Source organism: Centruroides sculpturatus, unplaced genomic scaffold, assembly GCF_000671375.1.
Source record: "Centruroides sculpturatus isolate CEXI.00-Female unplaced genomic scaffold, Cexi_2.0 scaffold782, whole genome shotgun sequence".
NCBI lineage: Eukaryota > Metazoa > Arthropoda > Arachnida > Scorpiones > Buthidae > Centruroides > Centruroides sculpturatus.
In genome coordinates this window covers 203897-228530 of record NW_019384980.1, presented here as the reverse complement: position 1 = coordinate 228530, position 24634 = coordinate 203897, and the positions used below count along the sequence as shown (strand labels likewise).

Here is a 24634-nt window from a genome sequence, read left to right as displayed (position 1 = left end):
AATGTTATTTCTGAACTGTTAGTAAAACGCAGTTCGATCATACTGCCATCGTTGCATATAAAATTAGAACTTATGGAAAAACTTTGTCAAAATCACGGATCGAAATGGCCCAGAATTTAGTTTTTTAGCGAGACATTTCCAAACATTAGTCAGGCAAAAGTTAGAGAGTATATTTGTAGGTCCATAGATTTCCAAGCCAATTCTCAAAAATATGCACTTTGATAGCGTACTAATAGGTGCTGGAAAAGAAGCTTGGAATGCTTTCAGGATGGTGGTAAACAATTTTTTTGGATACCACGAGGCTTCTAATTACAAACAAGAAATTACAAATTACAAATAACACGCTGTCGTGTTATGAAAAATGGGATGCAACATGTCATTGAAAATGCACAAATGAACTTTTTGCATCCTCACATTGACTTTTCCCTGAAAACTGTGGATCTGTCAGTGACAAACATGGGGAGCATTTTCACCAAGACATTGCTTGTATGGAAAAGTGATACCAAGGGAAATAGAGTCTGGCAATGTTAGCAGACTACTGCTGGAACATTACATGTGAAACGCTTGCAGATTCAAAAAAGTCTGTAAATAAGTGTCATACATGCGAGTGATGTTCTGGGTATTTTATGCTTCCACTGTTTATTTAGATTTTATGTATCAAAATGTTCTGATGGTTTTTGTGTTCCAACTCTAATGAAAATTACATTATGTGTATGTATTCAGATGTATATTATGCAATTTATTAAACGCTGATATACCTTGTAAACTTGAGCCAATTCTGATTTTTTATAACCATTTTTAAATTAGCCAAGCCGCAATCATTAAGAAACAGCACGTTTTGTTTCCGAAGGAAACAAAAAGTGTTTATTTGTAGACCTGTGTAGTTTATTTCTCAAATTGCGAACACAAGAAAATGATTGAAGCAAAATTTATAAATTAATTCATTAAAAGAAATAAAATTGATTACGTATTTTTAATTCCAATTTTTACGTAATTCGAATATCGTTGACGCGTCTTTTAACGTTTGTTCGAAATACGTCACACGTGACGATTCGCAGTTCGATTGTGTTTCTGCTTGGAGTGGGATGTGCTGTTTTTTGCTGTTTGCGGACTTTTTTAAAGAAGATTAAAGATTTTTGAGGTAAGTCTTACTCCATCTTGACCCTAGACGTAAGAATATATTTAATATTAAAGAGGTTGCGGCCGACGTTTTCATCGCGAAAACGGGTACGTCGGACGTTCAGCTCCACCTTCCTGTAAGCCTAGAAGTTTGGCAATGGTGTTTGGATAGTCAGTGGAATCATGCTCGACATTCCAAACACTATTGTCAAACTTCTAAGCTTACAAGAAGGCGGCGCTGAACGTCCGACGTACACGTTTTCGCGATGAAAACGTCGGCCGCAACCTCTCTAATACTTGGAGAATCGGACCCAGAAGACATCTCGGCACATCGTTCGATGGTCAGCCGTTTTCTTTTTCGATTCGAATGTTTTAAATTTAAAAAGGCATTTGTGGTGAGCATTTTCAGCTCTTTAGGCGTCTTGCTTTATTAATTGAAGCTTTCGTTTTCACTGGACTAATTGCAAATTTTCTTTTTTTTACAGGATGAAAAGGTTAGTGCGGTTTTGGAGCAGTTCCGGCGGAGGGAGGGAATTCCTCGGACGGCGCGAAACGAGTCTTTTGGACTCGTACCGCGTCCGAAGAGACGGTGGAAGAACGGGGGCTCGAGGAGCGATAGGCAGCGGGCGAAGAAGACCTTCCCCAAGTGCGCGTGGCGTGGCATCCTCCCGGAGTCGGGATCATGCGACGTTACACCCTGGATCCAGTGCACTTGGCCAAGGTCTTCGGGGGTCATCCGGCCACAGACCTCGCTGTGAAGGATGTAGAAAGTGACGGCTCGTCCGAAGTGACAGTTTCTGGTTAGTCGCGTTCTGCCCATTCGTCCGCGACGGCGACGCCACCGCCTTGCCGAAGAGGAGTCGGAGGAGAGAGCCGTCGAAGTTGAGGGACCGTGCTGTCCGTGATTTTGTTGCTGCGGTTCCCTTGGCCTAGGCGATCCTCTTCGATTTCCTCTTCTTCACCCGGATGCGACATTTTTACCGGATTGACACTTTTCACCCGGACTCGACACCTTTTCCCGGACGTGACCCACGGACTTGTCTCCCGAACGTGGCACTCGGTCGACGACAACGGATTGACTCCTGATTGTGACCCTCCGGACGCGACGCGTTTCTTCACCAGACACGACATTCGGCTCATCTTTCTTCCCAAACAGCTGTTACGAGGATTGAGCTTCCGGTTAGGAAACGTTAGGTTAGGCTAGGCTAAGCCAGGTCAGGTCGTTCGCTCTTCTCATAACACTGTTCGGGAAGAAAGGCTGTCTGATAAAGGTAATAATGTTGACCTTAGATAATAAATGAATGAACTTCTCGCTTTCTCAGTCTTTGTGTTTTGTAGGAACATTTCGGAGGGAGAAGAATCTTCCTCCCCACCATTACAACGAAGAGAACGAAGTGGCCATTTATCGTACAAGTGAATATTTTCCGAAATATCCGATGGTAAGAACTCTTTCGTTTCATTTTTTAACACGTCTTATTCTCATATCGTAATTGACTATTTTTCTGTTTTTAAACATGCCGAAGATGCACAAACACACATACGCACAGACACAACATAACTGCATACGAAGATATACACCGTTTAACCTTTAATCGAATTCTCACACTCACGCACTTACACGTCAAGCGCCCCGTTCTGTGTAATTCGACACAATGAAACAACCGGAACACTCGCTTCCCACAAATCCAACCCCCGGGTCCTCGTCCCGGGAAGTGGAAACGCCAATTTTAAAGATTAAAAGACTTTAAATTGGCGGCCGAAGGGGCGCTGGTAATCACACATCTTGCATGGATTAAACGGAATTTCACACATTAGCATCAATAATCGGTTTTGTGATGAATTTTTCTGTTAAATTTAGTGTAATAAGAAATTACCTGCGCACAAATCTCGCTCGTATTTCAGTGTTGCTAACTCATTAAAAAATCTTTGTGCTTATTGTATATTTCATCATACTTGCAACATGGCAGCTAGTGGTGTTTCTGTTTTGTTTGTCGAGAACTGTCTTAATCTTTTTGCTTTCTTAAGATCCACGGAACGGGACTTGACACATCAGGTACAGACCACCCTGGGTTCTTCAACAGCCCGAATTCGATGCCAGAGCGGTAGACTGAAGTCTTAAATTAATCGTTTAAACACTTATTGTACACTAGACATTTGCGCACAAATTGTTTTTAGTTGGTCGGCAATGTATATCTCTCACATAATATATTATTTCTGTGAGAGATTGATATTCGATGTACACTACGCCATTTCGTTCACGACGCGTTTTAGGAACTTAAGTATGACATATATGGAGGACGTTCTGTATTTAATAATAACGGATAAAATTTTATCCAATAATCTGGTGTCTTATGTCAGAAGTCCCGGTAGTGACTCTGACGGCTACTAAAAAAGTCACTAACTGATAATGCATACAGGAATCAGTGTTTCCGATTTTTCCGCTCCCAAACACCTATGGTAATTTCGAATATCTCATCTCGTTCGAAGTAAAATTATTTTCTTAGGTAGTGTGCAAAATTTCAAGATTTTGTATAAAGCAGTTGCTGCCATGTAAGCATTCAAACAGTGCAAAAATTCGCAAAAAAAGCTGTATTGTCCTCTCGTTTTTCTTCATCTGGCACTGCAGACGCTCGTAGAGAGAAACCACTGGGTCCAGAAAGCTCAAATTTTAAACTTAATCCTTTCTTGTTATCGGCGTAACTATAGGTCTATAAGTCAAAGTTCACGGGGGTTTCCCATGGAGCTAATTCAGTTTTACGGCTTCATTTTATGGTTATAAAGGGCATTTTATTCAAAATGTTACAAAAGCTCAAATTTATGCTAATTAAAACTTTTTATAACGATTTTACTAAATGACATTCAGTAACATTGTGATACCATTGTCACAATACTCAGCTAAAAATTTTAATCATCTTTTAATTAAAAAAAAATCATGTGGCTTCTGATCCAGACCAGCTCACATATAGTTATTTGGGGTCTCCTGTCCCTAAGCTTTCTCTATATGATCTGAATTTTAGTGGTCTTTGTCCCTGTACAGTACATCACACTTCTCCTAATAGCAATGAAGTGATGTTGGTCATCTAACTCCATTCTTCAGAAAATTTTAAATTAAAAATCATGACTTCTTGTAGTTAATCTGGGTCTCCCTCCCCTAAGCTAGTCTCAATTTTCATCTATCTAACTTTGTTCAAGATTAACAAAGGGCAGATAGAAGAAAGTGGGTATGTCCAGTGGTGATATTCGAAATATTTAACAAAGGGTTTGCTAACAGAAAATTTTTCCTTAACAATTTTTTTTTCGCTCAAATGGTGCATTAGCAACATTAACGCAAAAACTGACCTTAAGATACCCATATAAATAAAAAAGATGCATTCGCAAAATTAAGTCACTTAAAATTTAACATTGTTTATGCCAGAACTATATTTCTTTTGATAAATAATAAAAAAAAAGTGTTTAAAATGGTTTATTTTGTACATATTTTAATATTTTTTATTCAAAATATTTTGTAAACATAAAAATTGTTTCTTTTTAATCAGAAAAAGTCACAGGAAAAGCAGGTTTAACTGCTTTCCTTATGACTTTTTCTCAAGAAAAAACTTTTCTAAATCATTTATTTTATCATTAGGTATTATTATAATAATAGACAGATGCCATCGTCTCTTGAAATACAATATCTTTTTTATTTTGCAGTCGATAGCCGGACACGTGTACAGTAGCCATCTTGTATTTTCTCGCGCGCGTGGGATCTCTCGTATGACTGGACCTAGTTTCAAGAACTCTCTTGAGTCAATCCTGATTAAACCTCGTTTCAGTCGAGATTGAAACGGTTGGTGGAGGTTGCACCAAGGCGAACAGAGTATAAGGCTCTAGTTTAGTAGTGTTACAGAGTATAATACGTGTATTTTAATATATTTTTTAAAAGAAACAAAACCGCTGAGAAATGTTACGTGTGTTTAACAACGGGTTCGGAAAACTTTGAAAATGTTAACAGCGGGTTCGGCCGAACCTGTGCGAACCCACTGAATATCACCACTGGGTATGTCTAATTAATAAATATAAATTGTTAAAAAATATTTATCATTATGTATTGTTATATTTAAAATTTTTAAAAATAATTTTGGCATATTGGTGGATACAAAATGCTGTTCAAAAAGGAATTGAGTTCAATCTTCAACCTTATAAAAGAATTTCTGATCCTGATCAGAAATGTATATGTATTCCATATGTTGTCTGTTTAACTCTATGTTTGCTATATATATATATATATATATATATGTAATATATATGATACATGTATGAATTATTAAAATTTTATTGTTATGTTAACCCATTTATGTCAAATAGAATAACAAGATACAAATTTGCTATCAATGAACAATTTGGCATATGAGGCAGACAAAGACTTCTAATCTTAAAATTTCAAATAATTTTACATGTTAAGGAAAATATTAAATTAATATCTTAAACAATTTATATTATAAAAGTTTAATGTAAACAAATATACATTAATTGAAACTAACCACTGTTAATTTTTTAAATGAATATTCATATTAATGACAGAGCAGTATTATACAGTAATATCAGAGAGATGATGAATACCATTTTTATCAATCTTATTTACATGAAAACTTGAAAGAGAAACTATAAATCTGTCTTTAATCTCTTGAACGCATTTTTTTAGTAATGCCATACCTTCCTCTTCTGTCATATCTATAAATATAATTACAAATTTATTATATATATGTATAAACTGAAAATCCAGATTATGAAAATGAATTTATTCTGAAAGTTGTGAGATGACAAAATGAATAATAAATATAAAATAAATTAAAGAAAATATATTTAAGCAGTCTGTCAGTCAGAAAGCTGAATTATTGACTTTGTAAAGAAATTCAATGATTCAGTTTCACTGTAAAAAAAAAGCATCACTGTTTTAAATAATAGTAGGGGTCTTGCAACCTGTAGTTTTTTCACTTTTTCTGCAAAAAGCAGTGTAATTTAGCATCATCTGCAAATTTGCAAAAAGGAAAATTTGCAAAAAGGAAAATTTCATACTTGTTAGACAAACGTGATAGTTTCCTGTACAATAATGCATTTTGTACATTTCAGAATTACTTCAAAAATGCTTTAATATATCTACAGGTAGAAGGCATAAGTGTAGCAAACTGAGATGGCTGTACGATAATTTTAAGTGAAATTATCTATTAGATAGGCTTGCTTGAAGGGAATTACATAATCCATGGTCTGGTCTTTTGTCCCAGTCAGATCGGTCAGAGCCCCCTTGTTAATACGTTACTGTAACATGGAAAAAAGAATGAAATGTACAGTATTTATCCCATCTAGTTAATATATTATGTTCTCATCAAATGCTACTTTTTATCAAATTGACCCAACTGGGATAATATGGCGGACCATGACAATATATAGGCTTCTGCCATTTGAGTCCTAGATAAGGAATCTTTGCCGTCTTTTCTGAGTAATATAGACTTTAATATTCATTTGGTTTCTTAAATAAGATAAGACTAATTCTAAATAAAAAATGGTGATGCTGAATGACATAGCACTATCTGGTGAACAATTCCACTTTGAATATTATATTAATAAAATTAACAACATTACTATTAATATCAACAACATAACTATAACAAATAATCATAAATAATAAATATTACAATGTGTTATAAAGTACTGGCATCTGTCAAGAAAGACAGACAACAAATGAAGCTCTACAAACAAACACTTAATATTATTATTATTAATATAATAACTATTATTATTACTAGATATTTTCTTGAATAATATCAATAGAAATAACATCATCCCCAATAATTTCAAGATGCAGATATTTTAATTTTCTCTCATTAAGTTGGCAACATTGCTGCAAAACGATATCTTGACGTCAAGCTAGTAACGAATTCGAACTGCTGTGCACATTCTGTTTCACAAAGATGATTTATACAATAGACAAGTTTATGAAATGGAAATCAGACTCTAAAATTATTCCTGGTAGCAGCAATAACCACAATATTGCTAACTTTTCTGCTTCTGAAGGTGTTTCTTGCTCAGTATAAAGTGAAAGTGCCGATGTCCAGAAAAAGTTCAAAACAATCATCAGAGATTATTTTTCTATCCGCTTTATTGATAAGTAACTGGCAACAACAATACAAATGGATGCAGGCTGTTACTTCAACAAATACAGCAGTCATTAAAATCAAATGCAACTGGTGTGCAAAAGCTAAAGGAAAAAACTTGCTGACAGATCCTGAAGATAAGTATTTAATTTAAATTAGATATATGGTCACCTTATACTAAGCATGGTGCATTCTTCGTACATTAGGTACAGTAGAGTGTCGTTTATCCGACCGAATCAATTGGGGACTGAGGTTGTTCGGATAACTTATTTTTCAGATGACTGATTATGTACAAAAAAATATATTAACTTATCCCATGTTAAAATTTTTTTCTCCGTTGAGTGTCGCTTCGCATTGAAGTTTTGTCGATGTTAAGCCTAACGTAAACTTTTTAAAATAATAATCGTGGCTATTGTATCGTTAAAAATTATTTCTTTATTTTTTACAAACAAAATAAATATATTGAAAAATATAAAAACCCAAAAAAATATACTTTAGAAGTTAATCTATTATCAAAAACCTTTGATTCAGCATGACACACAGTCCTCAGAAAAACACCACACAAAAATGCCAGTGCTGCCAGCTAAAACACACACACCAACAAAAAAAGTATTGGAGTAGCCCAAAATATAGCCAAACATTGCAATGCCACAGCACAGAGCATAGAGTTTGAAACTTTTGAGACTCAAGTAATATATAAAATTGACTACCTGAAATCACCGCAAAATATAAATGGCCCACATGTAAAGAGTTCTTAGACAAAGTTCCTGGAGAAGCATCAACCAAGGATCTCTGTCTCTCAGGTGTCCACCAATTAATGATCACAGATGACATAGTTTCTGTTGATCGTGAATGTGGTTTTAGTGAAATGAATCTCATTAAAACCTCAATATGCAATAGACTAGATCTAATAAATGTTAGCAATTTGATGAATATATCAATCAATGGTCCACCTCAAAGAAAATTTGATTTCAAAGCTGCCTTTACTGTATGATGCTAGAAAAAACAGAGATGCTTTCAATTGTGATCTTAGTATGACTATGAGTAAATTATGTAATTTCTAATTTTGTACTGGCTGATATCAAAATGAAATTACAATTTTTGTTATGTTGAAAGCTTTTTACATTACTTGTTTTCCTACAAAATTTTAAATTTTGCTAGTTTTCAAGACAACATTAGCAAAAAACTACAGATTTAAAAAAGCTAGCAAGATCTCTATAATAGTCATAATTGATTAAAACATATCTTACTTTAATTTGATAAGCCATTTTTACCTGATCTGTAATAGCGATCCAGAATACTCAGATTAAAAAAAGATCCATATCCATGAGCTCCATAAGGTAATTTTACCATAGCTGCAAGAAAATCTATATAATAGAGATCTGGTCCAGTGCTATCAAATCCTGCCAACAGCAGATTTACACGATACGGAGACTGCAAAAATAAATATGAAAGTTACAAAAATTAAAAAATCCCGGATAAAATATATTTATAATAACTATACGAGTACAATCTACAGTGTCTGATACTTTCTACTAATTTTACAGTATCTAATATAAATCTTTATTTTACAATTATCCAATGTCACAGGAACTTTTTTTAAACAATTCGCGTAAGTGTAAGTGGAGACAAGCCTAAAAAGAAAGATCAGCTACACTAGAGTCAATTATGTTTTGATGACTATAAATGGACATTTAAAAGACTTCAAAAATTTTTGTATTTAATCTTCAATATTGTAAATAAAAGTTATTTAANAAGCAAAAAACTAATAAATGTGGAAAACTGCAACAACTGCTTCTGATCACAGGTTAAATTTGTGAAAATAAACTCAAATAAAGTGACAATTTTTGTGATAACTCAGGATGTATTTTCTTCATAATTGAACTTTAGACTATTTACAAAAATTAAATTGAATTTTCGAGTCTATCTTTTAATCCCTTATACATCACCACAGAAGTAACAGTTTTAAATTGCTTTGAAGAAAACACTTCTTAAACAAAGGTAAAAAATCAGTAGAAAACTCCACAATGTTAAAAGAGATCAAGTGCCAGCCTTTTCTTGTAGGTTCTCACACTTTTACATTAAAAACATAAAGAATTCTTTTCACCATAGATAGACTCGAAAATTTAATTTAATTTTTGTAAATAGTCTAAACTTCAATTATGAAGAAAATACATCCTGAGTTATCATGAAAATTGTAACTATATGCAAATAACGAAGATATCTCGTATCTACCACTAGAGGGCCAGAAGCAGTTTAAAAGTGGATAAAAATAATATGGTGAGAAGAATTCTTTGTTTTTAATGTAAAAGTGTGAGAACCTACAAGAAAACGCTGGCACTTGATCTCTTTTAACATTGTGGAGTTTTCTACTGATTTTTTACCTTTGTTTAAGAAGTGTTTTCTTCAAAGCAATTTAAAACTGTTACTTCTGTGGTGATGTATAAGGGATTAAAAGATAGACTCGAAAATTCAATTTAATTTTTGTAAATAGTCTAAAGTTCAATTATGAAGAAAATACATCCTGAGTTATCACAAAAATTGTCACTTTATTTGAGTTTATTTTCACAAATTTAACCTGTGATCAGAAGCAGTTGTTGCAGTTTTCCACATTTATTAGTTTTTTGCTTATTTTTTTTATCACCATATTGAGGTACTTAGCTATGATCCATGATATTCTTGTGTTACTTGCCATTTGTCTATGTAAAAATTTTGGTCAAAAAAGTTTTTTCTGCTTCTTTTTAGGCCCTCAAAAACTGCTGCAGAAAATTATCACGTTATGCATGCAATCATGTAAAATTTTCCTTATTGTCACAACTGCTGCAAGAGAAAATATAATGTCACAGGTGTTTATCGGGTAAATGTGACATGACGACATGCACAATCTGCACTTGCTACAATTTTGAATGCTTGTCTCTCTCAGGTTTATATGACCTCCCACAATTTTAATGTTTTCACAGGTTTATTCCATGCCTAAAAAAATACATAAAAATCATTTTCTGGTCCTTCTGAGAAACACTTCAGCCCTCTTGTTATTTATTTGTTTCATATTAGCACATGCTATTGCAAAGTTTGAAGCCCTGTTAAGGAACTAAACAATGTATAGTATGATGTCAAAATTTTGTATGTGCTGAGAAGATACTTTACAAGCATCAAATTCAAGGAACAGTAATCGTGTGCAATGTAATTACTTGTGAAAAATCAGAAAATTATTGCCTAATGAATGTGATCACAGCTTACAAATCTTAAATAACTTACTCTACTTCGAAGGAAATCAGCCAAGTATCTTCTAGTAAAGTTAGCAGCAGCTGAAGGTGATAATTCATAACCTAAAATAAAAAAATTGTTAATCTAAAATCATTACACAAAAAATAGTGTCATGTTTTATTGGTATCTATAATATAAATTGTTTATCTTAACTATTAATATAACACATTATCCAACATTCATCCTTAATATATCATTCTGGCACTGCTACACATTTTGTGCACTTTTGTTCTCCCTCAAAACAAATTTATTTTGATGCTGAACAATTAAATATTTTGAAATTTTAATTAGTTGACCACTAAATTTAACTAAATTAATTTAAATTTAATAAAGAATACTATAGTGGTTGATCTATAGAGCATGATTTACAATCATTTATATGCCAATGAAGATAGATTTGTTGCTCAAAAACTACAACAGGCTTCAATTTATATGCAAGTGCTTCCACACAAATGTCTGGAATTTTTTTATACATTAGTCACAGAAACAATTCATAAAAACATTTAATATGGAATCTGTGGCAAATTTTCATTTTTTGACATAAAAATAAGATTTAAATTATATTTCAGTGTAAAATTATGTTTAAAAAGTTCCATTTATAGCAAAATAAAGTAAATATAAAGAATTAAATCATCAATATTTACATTATTTCACTATTATGGTGGACTTTTATAGCTAGCAATTCTTTTTGCAAATGTAAATTATTTTTATATCAAAAATATAAGAATTATCACCAGTTTCATATTTAAATGCCTTCAAAAATTTCTTCTGCAATCAATAATTATGAGAAAATTTCAGGAAATGTAGCACGGACAACAATAAATATAATCAAATAATCTAGTCCAACTTTTACTGATCATCCATTCTAAAATCTATTTGATTGAAAATTATTCAAACAATAATTTGAAATCACTTAAGAATAACTTCACTTCTTGTTACCTGACTATATTTGAAGTCTATTGATACATTTTGTATAAATTACAATTCTATAGCAAAAGATAACACTTAGATTTACAAATGTTTCTGTAGATGCTATTTTATAATATTAAATACAGGTTCAAATAATTCATATAGAGACTACACTTAATTCCATATTTACTCGCATATAAGACGAGGTTTTATTAATATTTTACTGCTTCAATAACCTAGGTCATCCTATACGCACAAGCGAAGGATTTTTCCGTTTTTGCAATAATTTTCGTGAACCATGTATTCACATTTTTTACTGAATGCTCATCCTCTGGTGTTTAAAAACAAAAGTATTTTATCTGAATTGTTTCATTGTTCTTGTGTATTGTCAGGAGTAAAGACGAATAGCAATAGGAAAAGCAAAGCTTTTGAATTGAATTCCAAAATCACACAGCAGCCCGATATAAGTTTGAATCCATTCTCATGTGAAAACAGATGATTATTCAGAAATCAGAATTTGTAGAAACTCATAAGTGCAATCTACAAAGAGTGGATTCGACTGTTAAGTATTGGCAAATAGATTTCCAATTGTCCAGCTTTACATGAACAAATTATGTACAGTAGAGTGTCGTTTATCCAAATCAATTGGGGACTGGGGTGGTTCGGATAACTTATTTTTCGGATAACGAATCATGTACGAAAAAATATATTAATTTATCCTGTGTTGAAATTTCTCTCCGTTGCGTGTCGCTTCGCGTTGAATTTTCGTCGATGTTAAGCCTAACGAAGACTATTGTATCATTAANCACTTAGATTTACAAATGTTTCTGTAGATGCTATTTTATAATATTAAATACAGGCTCAGATAATTCATATAGAGACTACACTTAATTCCATATTTACTCGCATATAAGACGAGGTTTTATTAATATTTTACTGCTTCAATAACCTAGGTCATCCTATAAGCAAGAGCGAAGGATTTTGTGTTTATGCAATAATTTTTGTGAACCATGTATTCACATTTTTTACTGAATGCTCATCCTCTGGTGTTTAAAAACAAAAGTATTTTATCTGAATTGTTTCAATCGTTCTTGTGTATTGTCAGGAGTAAAGATGAATAGCAATAGGAAAAGCAAAGCTTTTGAATTGAATTCCAAAATCACACTGCAGCCCGATATAAGTTTTAATCCATTCTCAGATGAAAACAGATGATTATTCAGAAATCAGAATTTGGAGAAACTCATAAGTGTAATCTATGGAGAGTGGATTCGACTGTTAAGTATTGGCAAAAAAGGTTTCCAATTGTCTAGCTTTACATGAACAAATTATGTAATCAATTTTACAAGATTTTTCCTTAAAGTTTAAAATGCGAGTAATTTTTGCGAGACAATGTGTGCAATTACATGCATTTGATAATATTTTATTTGTGATCAAACAAAATAAAATTAGAATTATATTAATAAACTTAACAGTGGCATGCGGTGACATTTGATGATAGGGAAGCTATGACGGCCCTAGATAAAATCATTGGAAGTGTTATACAATATTTTGGCATGTAGCATCCACCAGCTAAACCGCAAGAGGTTGGTGCTCTGTAAAGTGCATGCAGGAATGCCTGTAATCTGGTTGCTTTACACCATTCAAATATTTTTGCTGTGGAATCTGTCCAATATTCGAAATTATGGTGCTTACATTGGCACTACGCATATATGAATTTATATTTGAATATACAATAGCAATCTTGTCATTTTTTTCACATAGTATAGAAATTTGTAATAATATACATAATGTGGTTATAACAGAATATTAATTTTAATTAATTCAAAGTATGTTAAAATATGAGAATAATCANAGAAGGTAGCTTTCTTTTTAACAAAGTATTGTCATCATCTCAGCTTTTTTGCTGATCGTAACCATAAGTATCAGCAACATTTTTCATATTTTTTATTTTTATCATAAAAATTTTTTATGGACAACAAAATAAAAATATGTTATTAATCAAAAATTTGTTCTAGTGGATTGCATTTGTTTAGTTGCGTATCAAGTGACTTTTTCCAGAATTCATGTTTGAATACCAAGATACCACCATATTTCATTCGTCATCATTCATAGGTAAGTGATACACATGATTAAAAAGTTTAACAACACCTAAAAATGTTTAAATAAAGTTAACTAAATGCAAAGATTAATCTATAAAAAGAAAACACAACGAAAATCGTAAGGACTAAAGTCTAAAAGCAATGACGGCCTGGTTGATAGGAAAGTTAATGCAATTTTTTTCTTCCTTGTCCTATTGGGTTTTGTTAAAATAAACTCAAAAAGCACAAAATAATTTGAAAAAAAGAACGAAAGCTGCCCTCTGAAACAATTTGCATTTTGAAATTTTAATGCTTTAGAATCCCAACTGTTTATTGCACGTGTCAGACTTCTACCTAGTAAGTCCAACACGTGTTTTTTCTTATTTTTAAATTGCAATTGGTTTTTATCCTGAGGAAGAGCATTAAAATGACCGAAAATGTTAGAAAAAGTAAAATTTGCACTGCATTTAAAGGTAAGAGTGGTTGTTTTTGTAGTTTATTGACTAAACAAATAAAAATTTATAANTTAAAAATTGTAGAAAGCAGGTTTTTGTAATGTCTAATTAAAATGAAATAAAATTTTGTCATTGTAATTGCTTATAATAAACAAGCACACATATTAAAAGTATGTTAATTTTTTTATTTAAAACATATTCACTTATTGAAATATTACTTTAAGACTGTTTCATGAATTTAAATTTTAAAAATAATAATAATTATATGTGTATGTATTTTTTAAATAGTTGCTTGCTTTCATGTTTACACATCCTATAAGTGTGCATGTGTTCGTATTTAGATGTTTGAAGAGGGTTGTATGGAGTTAGATGGGCTGGTTTCAGTTAGGCCGCTTCTTTCGCACCAGGCATTTCTTTTCAGAGGAGAAAACAATAGTGAGTGTATTTATAAAAAGTTTCCTTTAGTTGCATGTTATAATATGTATTACAATTTAAGATTTGATTATATGTACGCATGTATAATACATATTATACATAATACTTTTTTCAAATAACTCTCCCACAAATACTGTACTTTTAGTGTAAAATAAGATTTTTTTTTTTTTAAATTTTCAGATAAGTACCCTTAAAATGCCTAATAATTGAAAGAAAGTCTTACTATAAAACAGAAATTAATGCTAATTGAAAAATTTGGAAAAGGTGAATCTACATTGAAGCTTTCTGAAGAATATGGAGATGGTATCCAAATGGTTTGCGATATAATTAAACAAAACAGAAAATTGGAGGAGTTTACAAGAGATTGTGACAGTAATGCAGGTCCTTCAAATCGAAAAACCATGAAAATGTCATTATATGAAAATTTGTATTCAGCCATGCTTAAATGGTTTAAACCAGTGTTTCTCAACGGGGGCTATATCGCCCCCATGTGGGTGTTTTTTCCATGTTGAGGGGACGATTTGTAACAATTTATATTTGGGGGGGGGGCGAAAAACAATTTTCTGGGCGATATAGTAAAACATTATATTAAGAATAATTAGATATTTTATTCATTATATCGTGCAATAATTAAACAAATAACATTATACTAGTCAATAGTCTATTCAATGTAGTACGAATTTGGCGTTAGCCTTGGCCCTCGGCATCGGAATTTTGAAGTGAAGGGGGCGATACTACGTAACGGTTTTATTGAAGGGGGCGATACTAAGTAACGGTTTTATTGAAGGGGGCGACGATTCGTTAGAGGTTGAGAAACACTGGTTTAAACAAAAATTATCAGAAGGAATACCTATTAACGGTCCAATGTGTACACATAAAGTTAAAGTTTTCCATGATGCATTAGAGTTAAATGGCAACTTCAATGTCTCATCTGGATGGCTTACCAGATTTAAGCAATGACATGGTATTTGGGAACTTATGATGCAAGGAGAGCGCCTCAGTGGAGATGTTGAAGCCGCTGATAAATTCTGCATCGAATTTGAAAAATATTTACAATCAGAAGAATTGCAACTCAATCAAATATATAATGCTGATGAGACAGGCTTATACTGAAAATGTGTGCCTAGTAAGACACTTGCATTGTCTAAAAAAAAAAAAAACCACCCCAGGTCATAAATCATCAAAAGAACGTATCACAATCACATGTTGCGGCAACGCTTCTGGAACACATAAAATGAAACTTTTGGTGATTGGGAAAGTAAAAAAACCAAGACCATTTAAAGGAACAGTAATAAGAAATCTTCCTGTTAATAATTACAACCAGAATGGAGCATGGATGAATAAAAGGATCTTTGAAGATTGGTCCAAAACTAAATGGGTTCCAGAAGTGAGAGATTTTTTTGAAAAGTAAGGGATTACCACAGAAAGCAGTGCTGTTATTAGATAATGCTCCATCTCATCCAAATGAAAGCATATTGAAAACGGACAATGGCTTTATGGTTGCAAAATTTTTACCAGCTAATGTTACATCTTTAATTCAACCCATGGATCAAGGGATTATCTCATTAATGAAACAACATTATCACAATGACCTTATTAAAAGCCTTTATAATGAAGGTGATGATTTGATTAAATTTTGGAAAAAAATGACAATACTGGATGCAATACATGGTGTAATTCAATCTTGGAACAAAATAAAGCTAATAACACTCGTTCATTCGTGGAGGAAAATTCTACCAAATGTAGAAGGCGACTTTTTGGATTCTATTGAGCCCGAGACAAGTGAAATAGTATCTGAAATAAGTGGGTTAAGTGCAAATTCACATGGCTTTGAATATGTTGATAGAGAAAATAATGAGGAGTGGTTAGAACATGATTCATGTGATGGAGGTTTTCAAATAATAAGTGACGCCAACATTATTTCCAATATCATTCAACCAGAAGAGCAAGAGAATGAAGCTGAGAGTGGAGAAGAAGAAATTATCAATCGCATTAGTCACAACACAGCCCTGAATTCTGTTGACATTTTGTTGGAGTGGATCGACAAATGGGGATTTCAAATATAATGACATAATAGCTCTTAAAAAATTTGAACTGATATTAAAAAATCATTAAAAGATTCCTGCAAACAAACCAAAATCACAGATTTTCTTAATAATAATGAACATTAAACATGTTCAAATAATTGTCTGCCTTAGAAATGTATAATATGTTGTATTTTAGAAATAAACAATTATAGTTCGGATTATCCATGCCACCTCTCCCCACCATTAGCAGGATAATCGGGAATTTACTGTAATTATGTTATCTATATATATAAAAATGAATGTATGTGTGTCTGTGTGTGTGTCCTTCATGCATTACCACACCGTTTATCCGATTGCCATGAAACTTTGGGAAGTTTTTTAATACACTCCCGCGAAGTACATTTATCCTACGATAGATGGCGCGCGTTTACACGAGCATTCGCGNTTTATTGAAAAATATAAAAACAATAAAAAATTATACTTCAGACGTTAATTTAGTATAAAAAATGTAAAATATTTGAGTAGCCCGAGAAATAGCCAAAGATTGCAGCGCCGCAGCACTGGCGAAAATTTAAATTTGCCGACTGGAATTCTTTCGGATAGCGGACGTTTCGGATAACCAGCTTTCAGATAAACGATGCTCTACTGTAATTGATTTTACAAGATTTTTCTTTAAAGTTTAAAATGCCAGTAATTTTTGCAAGACAATATGTGCAATACATACATTTGAAAATATTTTATTTGTGATCAAACAAAATAAAATTAGAATTATATTAATAAACCTAACAGTGGCATGCGGTGACATTTGATGATAGGAAAGCTATGACGGCCTTGGATAACTTCATTGGAAGCGTTATACAATATTTTGGCATATAGCATCCACCAGCTAAACCACGAGAGGTTGGTGCTCTGTGAAGTGCATTCAGGAGTGCCTGTAATCTGGCTGCTTTACACCATTCAAATATTTTTGCTGTGGAATCTGTCCAATATTCGAAAACATGGTGCTTACATTGGCACTATGCATATATGAATTTATATTTGAATATACAATAGCAATCTTGTCATTTTTGCACATAGTATAGAAATTTGTAATAATATACATAATGTGGTTATAACAGAATATTAATTTTAATTAATTCAAAGTATGTTAAAATATGAGAATAATCACACAATATGTATTTATATTTTAGAAAATACAAGGGAAGCGGTGCTTCCACAGCTTTCATGGATGGCACACCTTGAAATCTAATTTTCTTTATTTTGATCTTTAAAGTCACACCTCGTCCTACATGCGAGGTTGTCTTATATGCGAGTAAATATGGTATATTATTAAAACATCACATTTCTTACCATTTCGAAGTTTATACAATTGAATATTCTTTGCAATAAATTCAGCAAACTGAACTGTATCACCTGGTTCCCCACTTACAGCCATTAATAAGTGATCACTCAAAGGATATTGTTTATTGTCATCTGAAAAAGGTTAAAACACAATAAAAATTTAGTAATTATATATTTTACAAAGAAATCTTATCAAAAGTATTAATGAAATGAAGTATATTAATATAAGTATAATAAAAATACAAAAATATATATTACAACATATTTTTATCTTTACATGAGAGAGACCAATGACTGTTTCTTAAGATAATCAAACTTATTTATCAAAAATATTTTTGGCTCTTCTTGCCTGTTTAATGAAGATTTGATAAGACCACTTATGGTTTCTGTTGGTATACTATGTTACTGCAATTGTGTTTATAAATATAAATTTTTCATTCCTATCTTTAGTCAGAGTTGTTAGATATACTGGTCCTTGCACTTAAGTACATATAATGCCTCATGTTGCCAATAGCTGGTGTGAGAGTCCCTGTTAGACAAGAATGTTCTTGTATAATATATCTGTTTAATAAATAGGTAATGGTAAAATAAGTAAATATATTTGCATTTTACTGTTTTGTTTTATTGCATATGTATGATAATATAATTAGGAAAACCATAGGAAAATCCTCTGATACATTTAAATAGCCATAGAAATTTATCCAGACAAAGGCAATTTATTTTTTAATACATAAAGTGTGCTATACAATTTTACTTTATTTGGTATAATGAGAAATAGTATTTGGGATGAAATTGTTTTGTATTTTTGACACAAGAAATTACATTTCTTATGACACTCACATTGGATCTACATAGTTTGGTAATTTATATATTCTGCACTATCAAAAGTAGAATATGAACAAAGATTTATTGATGGCCTACTAACCTGTCCTTTATTTATATAGGTTTAAAATATCACTAACATGTCTTTCTTTTAGCCTCCATGTCATCATTAATCACTATCACTGTCAATATCTAATAATATTGTATGAACTCTTGCCACCCTACATTTACCTATTTTAGTTGGCAACCTCTAACTCATCATCCCCTAATCATATCTAAGTTATTATGTGTCTGTAAATATGTTGTCTAAATAGTTGGAATTTCCTCTGTTTCCTCTAACAGCCTATATTTGAAATCCAAGAACTAAATCTACTGGCTTTTAACCTCTCTAAGCTGTTCCTAACTTTTTTGGCTCAACTTTAATCTCTATCTCATTAATAAACACAATATAAACTGTGAATAACATATAACATATAGCTTTTTTTCTCACTGCAAACTACAATAATTCACCTAATATTAAAAAAAAAAAAAAAAACATGGGCTTAACCTTGATAAACTCCAATCCTAAATCCTTGATAAACACCCTAAATCCTAAATCTCTTTTTTTGTAACACTTTAAATCTATTCTATCTTAACTCATGGTTTAACATTTCCATAATTAAATGTATATAATTCTCATCATTCCCTTTTCCTCCTGATTTAGAGAGTTCTCAGGAATCCCAAAGACATCCCACATTAATAATGTACATACAAGCTTAACTATAAATCTTTTAACCATGTTTTCTTCCCCTTAACAAAAACTCTGAAAAGTATTTTAAAATGAACACAAATTGTACACAAAAAGCAAACAGTTTAATCAATTTAAAGTCAAAAATCGTGAAAGTGACAGTTAATACAAATATAAATATTAATGACATTTACGAATAAATAATGTTCATAACTGGATTAAAATAGTATTTATAAGCAGTCCTTTAAAAAAGACAAAAGAAATATTTAAGTTAAAAACTAGAAAATTTCATATATTAAAAGAATTTCAAATGTTTACAGCTGACTCTCCCTATGCTCCAGCTAAACTTAGGACTGTGTGTGATTGAAGCACTCGAAGTGGCAGAAATATTTATTAAACCAGAATAATAGCATTACAGCTATTGGCAGTGCAAGGACCAGTATATCTATCATCTCTGTTTTAACTAAAGAGGAATGTCAGATTGCTCTATTTATCAAAGCTCTATATATGCAAACAATTTGTAAGCTGTTGTATCAAATTATTTCCAAGGTATGAGATATTTATACAATTATAATGGGAACTAAATCAAAATGACTAAAACATATTAAAATGATAATGAAATATCTAATTACAATTCTTCCTTTTAAACAGGGAACTCAAACTAATACCTCACTAACTAAATCATTATGTGCTGAGAGAGAGAGTTTACATAATTATATTACCCAGATCAGTGGCCCCCAACCCCCAGGCCGCCCAAGGAACATTAAATTATTTCCATTTTATTTACTATGGTGTATTTCTCTCGAGTTTGTGCGACTTTTAACGAACGACAGAACAATGGAATAAACTGGTCATAAAAAACACACTTCGGGTGTCATTGTCTCCTACTACCCCCAGATGGAACTGTCTTGTTGCAAAGAAACAAGCCCAGTGTTCTCATTGATTTAGCATTGTAGTATGTTAATATGTTAAATCACATTATATTCATTCTTTGGTGTAACTGTATTTTATTTTGAAGGCATGTTTAAATACAATTAAATTAAAATTATTAAATTAAATCAATCTAAACTACAATCAATCAACGTTCCCCTCTCAGTGGGCTGTGGTGAAATTATCAAACGTTGACCGGTCCATGGCAATAAAAAGGTTGGGGACCGCTGACCTAGATGGCTTGCAGTCTTCCATGTGGCCACCTGACCCCAAAGACATTTTCAACCAAAAGCAACTATGGGTGAGTTTCGAGCAATTTATCGAAAAAACTAAAGCTCTTCTCCCTGACACTATTCAAATAAAAAAGTTAAAAAACAAGTCTACAACGCAACAACACAAGATGAAGAGACTGATGGAAATTCAACTGACAACAGTGAAACAGAGGAAGAGATAGATGAAGACAGCGAGACTTCAACAGAAGAAGAGGGTTCAAACACAGACTAATTAAAAATTATTGTGTTATTAATGCTAATTTGTATATTCAACTGTAACAAATTTCCAACATTTGAATCTCTAATGACTATTCTTTGTGTTGAGGTCATTGTTAATTAAATGCCGACTAAGGTTGTAATTAGTGTACATAATTTTCATAAAAACTGTATTGGTATATAGATGTAAATATGTTTAACGGCAGCTAATACCCTCCATTCTTAATTGTACAATGTTTGGTACACAAACAGGGTAAACGGCTCAATTCTTTCCTAAATACATTGTATAATATTTTTTATTGCTAAATTCATTGTTTAATTTAACAAAACCTTCATTTAATTAAGTTAACTCTTACGTAACCCATTTGGAATCATCAAAAATATTAAATGGTTAAACTTTTGCAACTGACGGAAATAAGCAATTTCATCAATTGTAATCCAGATATTCCTCTGGAAAAGGCAAAAGTAATACTAAATCTATGTAAAATTTTTATTGGAAAGTATGTATTTGCTGTATGGTTTAAAAATGCCATCTTGTCTTTAATGTCATTGCAAGTTGCAATGACACATGGAAATTGTTACTCTGCACTTTTGTATTATGTATATATTTGTCACTCTGTATTTTATACTTTTGTACATATGTTGTTTAAATAAATGCCGAAGCAGATGCCCCTGGGGTTCCATGGGGGTGCCATGGTACTCTCTTTTTCACACTGTCCTATCCTTTTATCTTTCATCTTCCATCTTTTTCTTACTTTACTAAACTCTTCTTTCAACTTCAAAACAGGGCTAAGTCTTCTGCTAAATAAGACAGCCCTACTTAACTTTCTTTGTTGAAGTCTTCCATGTGAGAAATGAGCTGATGTCTTGAGGAGCTTACACTGAACTATATGACAAGATACCAAAAGTCTGAACTTGCCTCNCTGTTGTATCAAATTATTTCCAAGGTATGAGATATTTATACAATTATAATGGGAACTAAATCAAAATGACTAAAACATATTAAAATGATAATGAAATATCTAATTACAATTCTTCCTTTTAAACAGGGAACTCAAACTAATACCTCACTAACTAAATCGTTATGTGCTGAGAGAGAGAGTTTACATAATTATATTACCTAGATGACTTGAAATCTTCCATGTGTGAGATGAGCTGATGTCTTGAGGAGCTTACACTGAACTATATGACAAGATACCATAAGTCTGAACTTGCCTCGTAAAAGGTCAAGAACTGAGCTAAGTTGAATTATACTTAAGTTGAAATGAGTTAGTTACTAGTTAGCAGATGTTTAGAGATGACCTATCAACTTTTATAAGAAATCTCCTCCAATCAAATCTTTTAAAATAAGCCCTCCACGTTTCCATATTGCATATAATGTTATATGCACTATGCTCTTTCAATGATATTTAAGAGGTAAACATACATAGAAAATTTGGAAATAAATCAAACTTTTGCCATGGTTTTATTATACAATATATAGAAACTTAAGCCCAGAGCAAACTAGTTGATACTGTTACTTTCAATGTGACATCAGAATAGATTTCTATTTTCCTTCAGCAATTTTGTAGCTTATGACATCACTTGTGGCATAGTTCTAAAGAACCAATAAACACTTCCTCTTACACTCTAGAAACTATTACTTAATAGAGTTTAATGATGAAATGACAAAAACAGCAATTACATTACAATATGTTATTTATAGTTTCATGCTACAACCTCTTGCAAGTATTTTTTTTATCAGAAAAGAATTAATTAATAAACAATGTATGCATTGCTAAAGATATTTTATACACATATGTATATTTTAATAGTTTAATGAAGTAATTAGGATGATAAGAGCATTATAATATGCATGATAATCAAAAACTTTGTCTTAAAATTGCAATCTTTAACTGAAGTAGGATAACTATTTCATAGCATATGAAAAATCCACAATGTTGGATCTAACAGTTGTTGAAGAAAGTGCCTGTTTTACATTGAAGAGTATGATGTAGAATGACACTGAATCAATGACTGCATGGTTGCAGACCAAACCTATGACTATAATATGAACTTAGTTCAATGTTATATCCTACCAGTTTATCATGAAATTGACTAGTTCATGTTTAGTCATGTAATTGCAAGATGGCCTCTGTTGTTGATTGAAATATGTATCCTTCAACTCCATTTTAAGAAACAGAAAAAGTTTTTGGAGTCAAAATCAAGAGCAAAAGAGATTGAAGAAGTATGGTTAGATCCTTCTTGGTATTTATTAACCAAGAACAAGTAATGGAAGCTGAATCTTGAAGCTGCAGTGAAAAAAGCCCATAGTTACCTTTCATCTTTTCATTTCCATAACTCTTTCCACTCCTATAATTGTTTTAACAAGTAGTATGAACAATGGCAGAAATGGAAGCAGCTTACTTTGATTATGTCTTTTGTAAATATTTGTACTATTAATATAATAAAAGTTCAGTCTATTTTTGACTACTATTTGACTATTTAGCTACTCAACTGTTTTACTTTACATATACATTTTAAGGTTTTCAACATTAATTTATTAGATTAAAAAAATAATTATAGGCATCCCCCATATAACACGGTAATTACATTCCAAAAAAGTGATGTTTTATGCAAATCCATGATATATGAAACAAAGGACTAATGCAAAATATAGAGTTAAATTTCAGAAGTTAGCAAAAGTGTATAATTCTTTTTCATCACTAAGAGAAATATGTTTATTGAAGCAATTGCTAATTTATTTCCAACCAATAATTAATTAGCCATCACAAAGTATTGTATTACTATTACACATTAATATTAATTTTAGTTAAAGAAGGAAGCTTTCTTTTTAACAAAGTATTGCTGTCATCTCAGCTTTTTTGCTGATTGTAACCAGAAGTAACAGCAACATTTTTCATATTTTTTATTTTTATCATAAAATTTTTTTATGGACGACAAAATAAAAATATGTTATTAATAAAAAATTTGTTCTAGTGGATTGCATTTGTTTAGTCGAGTATCAAGTGACTTTTTCTAGAATTTATGTTTGAATACCAAGATACCACCATATTTCATTCATCATTTTTATACATGAAGTAATCATTCATAGGTAAGTTTAATAACACCTAAAAATGTTTAAATAAAGTTTACTAAATGCAAAGATTAATTAAATTAATCTATAAAAAGAAAACACAGCGAAAATCATAAGGACTAAAGTCTAAAAGCAATGACGGCCTGGTTGATAAGAAAGTTAATGCAATTTTTTTCTTCCTTGTCCTATTGGTTTTTGTTAAAATAAACCCAAAAAGCACAAAATAATTTGAAAATTTTGATATTTTAGTTAATTAAAATCTGTGAGCAAATTTGAGATGACACACGCTCTTGAATATATATATAGAAAAAAAAAATACAGTAGAACCTCCATTATCCGGATTGTTAAAAATAAACAAAAATTTTACGAATTTGCTGATTTGCAATTGGCGAATTACGACAGTTTATGTACATGATGGAATGCATAACTTTTTTTGTTTCAACAACGTCTCATCCAGCACAGTGGTCGTAAACTCTTAAATATATTTTACGTATTAATAAAAATATAACTTGACATATGTATTTATAAATAATTTATATTCAAATTATATCATTTCTATGACCAAGGGCGGCGTAAGGCATGGATGACGTGGGCCACCGCCTATGCCTCGCGGTTCGAAGGGCCTCGCGCCTCGAAGGTTTACGCATTACTTAAAAGCCGCGAACGCGACGAAAAAATTTTACTCGTCATAAAATGATAAATTGTTTGTCAAATTTTTATTCATAAAAATGCAGTTTCAACTGCATTTTATTTTATAAAATCCGTCTTCTTGCGCCACCAGAGGGCCTTTTAAACAATAGGTAGTCTGTTAGCGTTGGTCAGTAGTAGT

General features: G+C 31.8%; 1 protein-coding gene and 1 long non-coding RNA gene across 3 annotated transcripts in view; one reads left to right on the top strand and one right to left on the bottom strand.

Moving 5' to 3' along the window:
- Positions 1–1022: 1022 nt before the first annotated feature.
- Positions 1023–5095, top strand: LOC111632769. Of its 2 annotated transcripts, none has more exons than XR_002757924.1 (3): positions 1023–1141; positions 1605–2558; positions 4810–5095. It is a non-coding gene; the product is annotated as an uncharacterized LOC111632769 (long non-coding RNA). The 2 variants fall into 2 exon arrangements; XR_002757925.1 differs by lacking the exon at positions 1023–1141 and having other exon boundaries at positions 1365–2390; positions 2458–2558.
- A 510-nt stretch (positions 5096–5605) lies between these two features.
- LOC111632767 (proteasome subunit beta type-2-like) overlaps positions 5606–24634 on the bottom strand; it is a 31002-nt gene continuing 11973 nt past the window's right edge. The window contains exons 2-5 of the mRNA XM_023377288.1: positions 17772–17894; positions 10509–10579; positions 8525–8684; positions 5606–5829 (exon numbers count right to left, since the gene is read on the bottom strand). Of these exons, the coding sequence (XP_023233056.1) occupies positions 5687–5829; positions 8525–8684; positions 10509–10579; positions 17772–17894 (497 nt within the window). The 3' untranslated portion in view covers positions 5606–5686. The remainder of the gene's footprint in view (positions 5830–8524; positions 8685–10508; positions 10580–17771; positions 17895–24634) is intronic.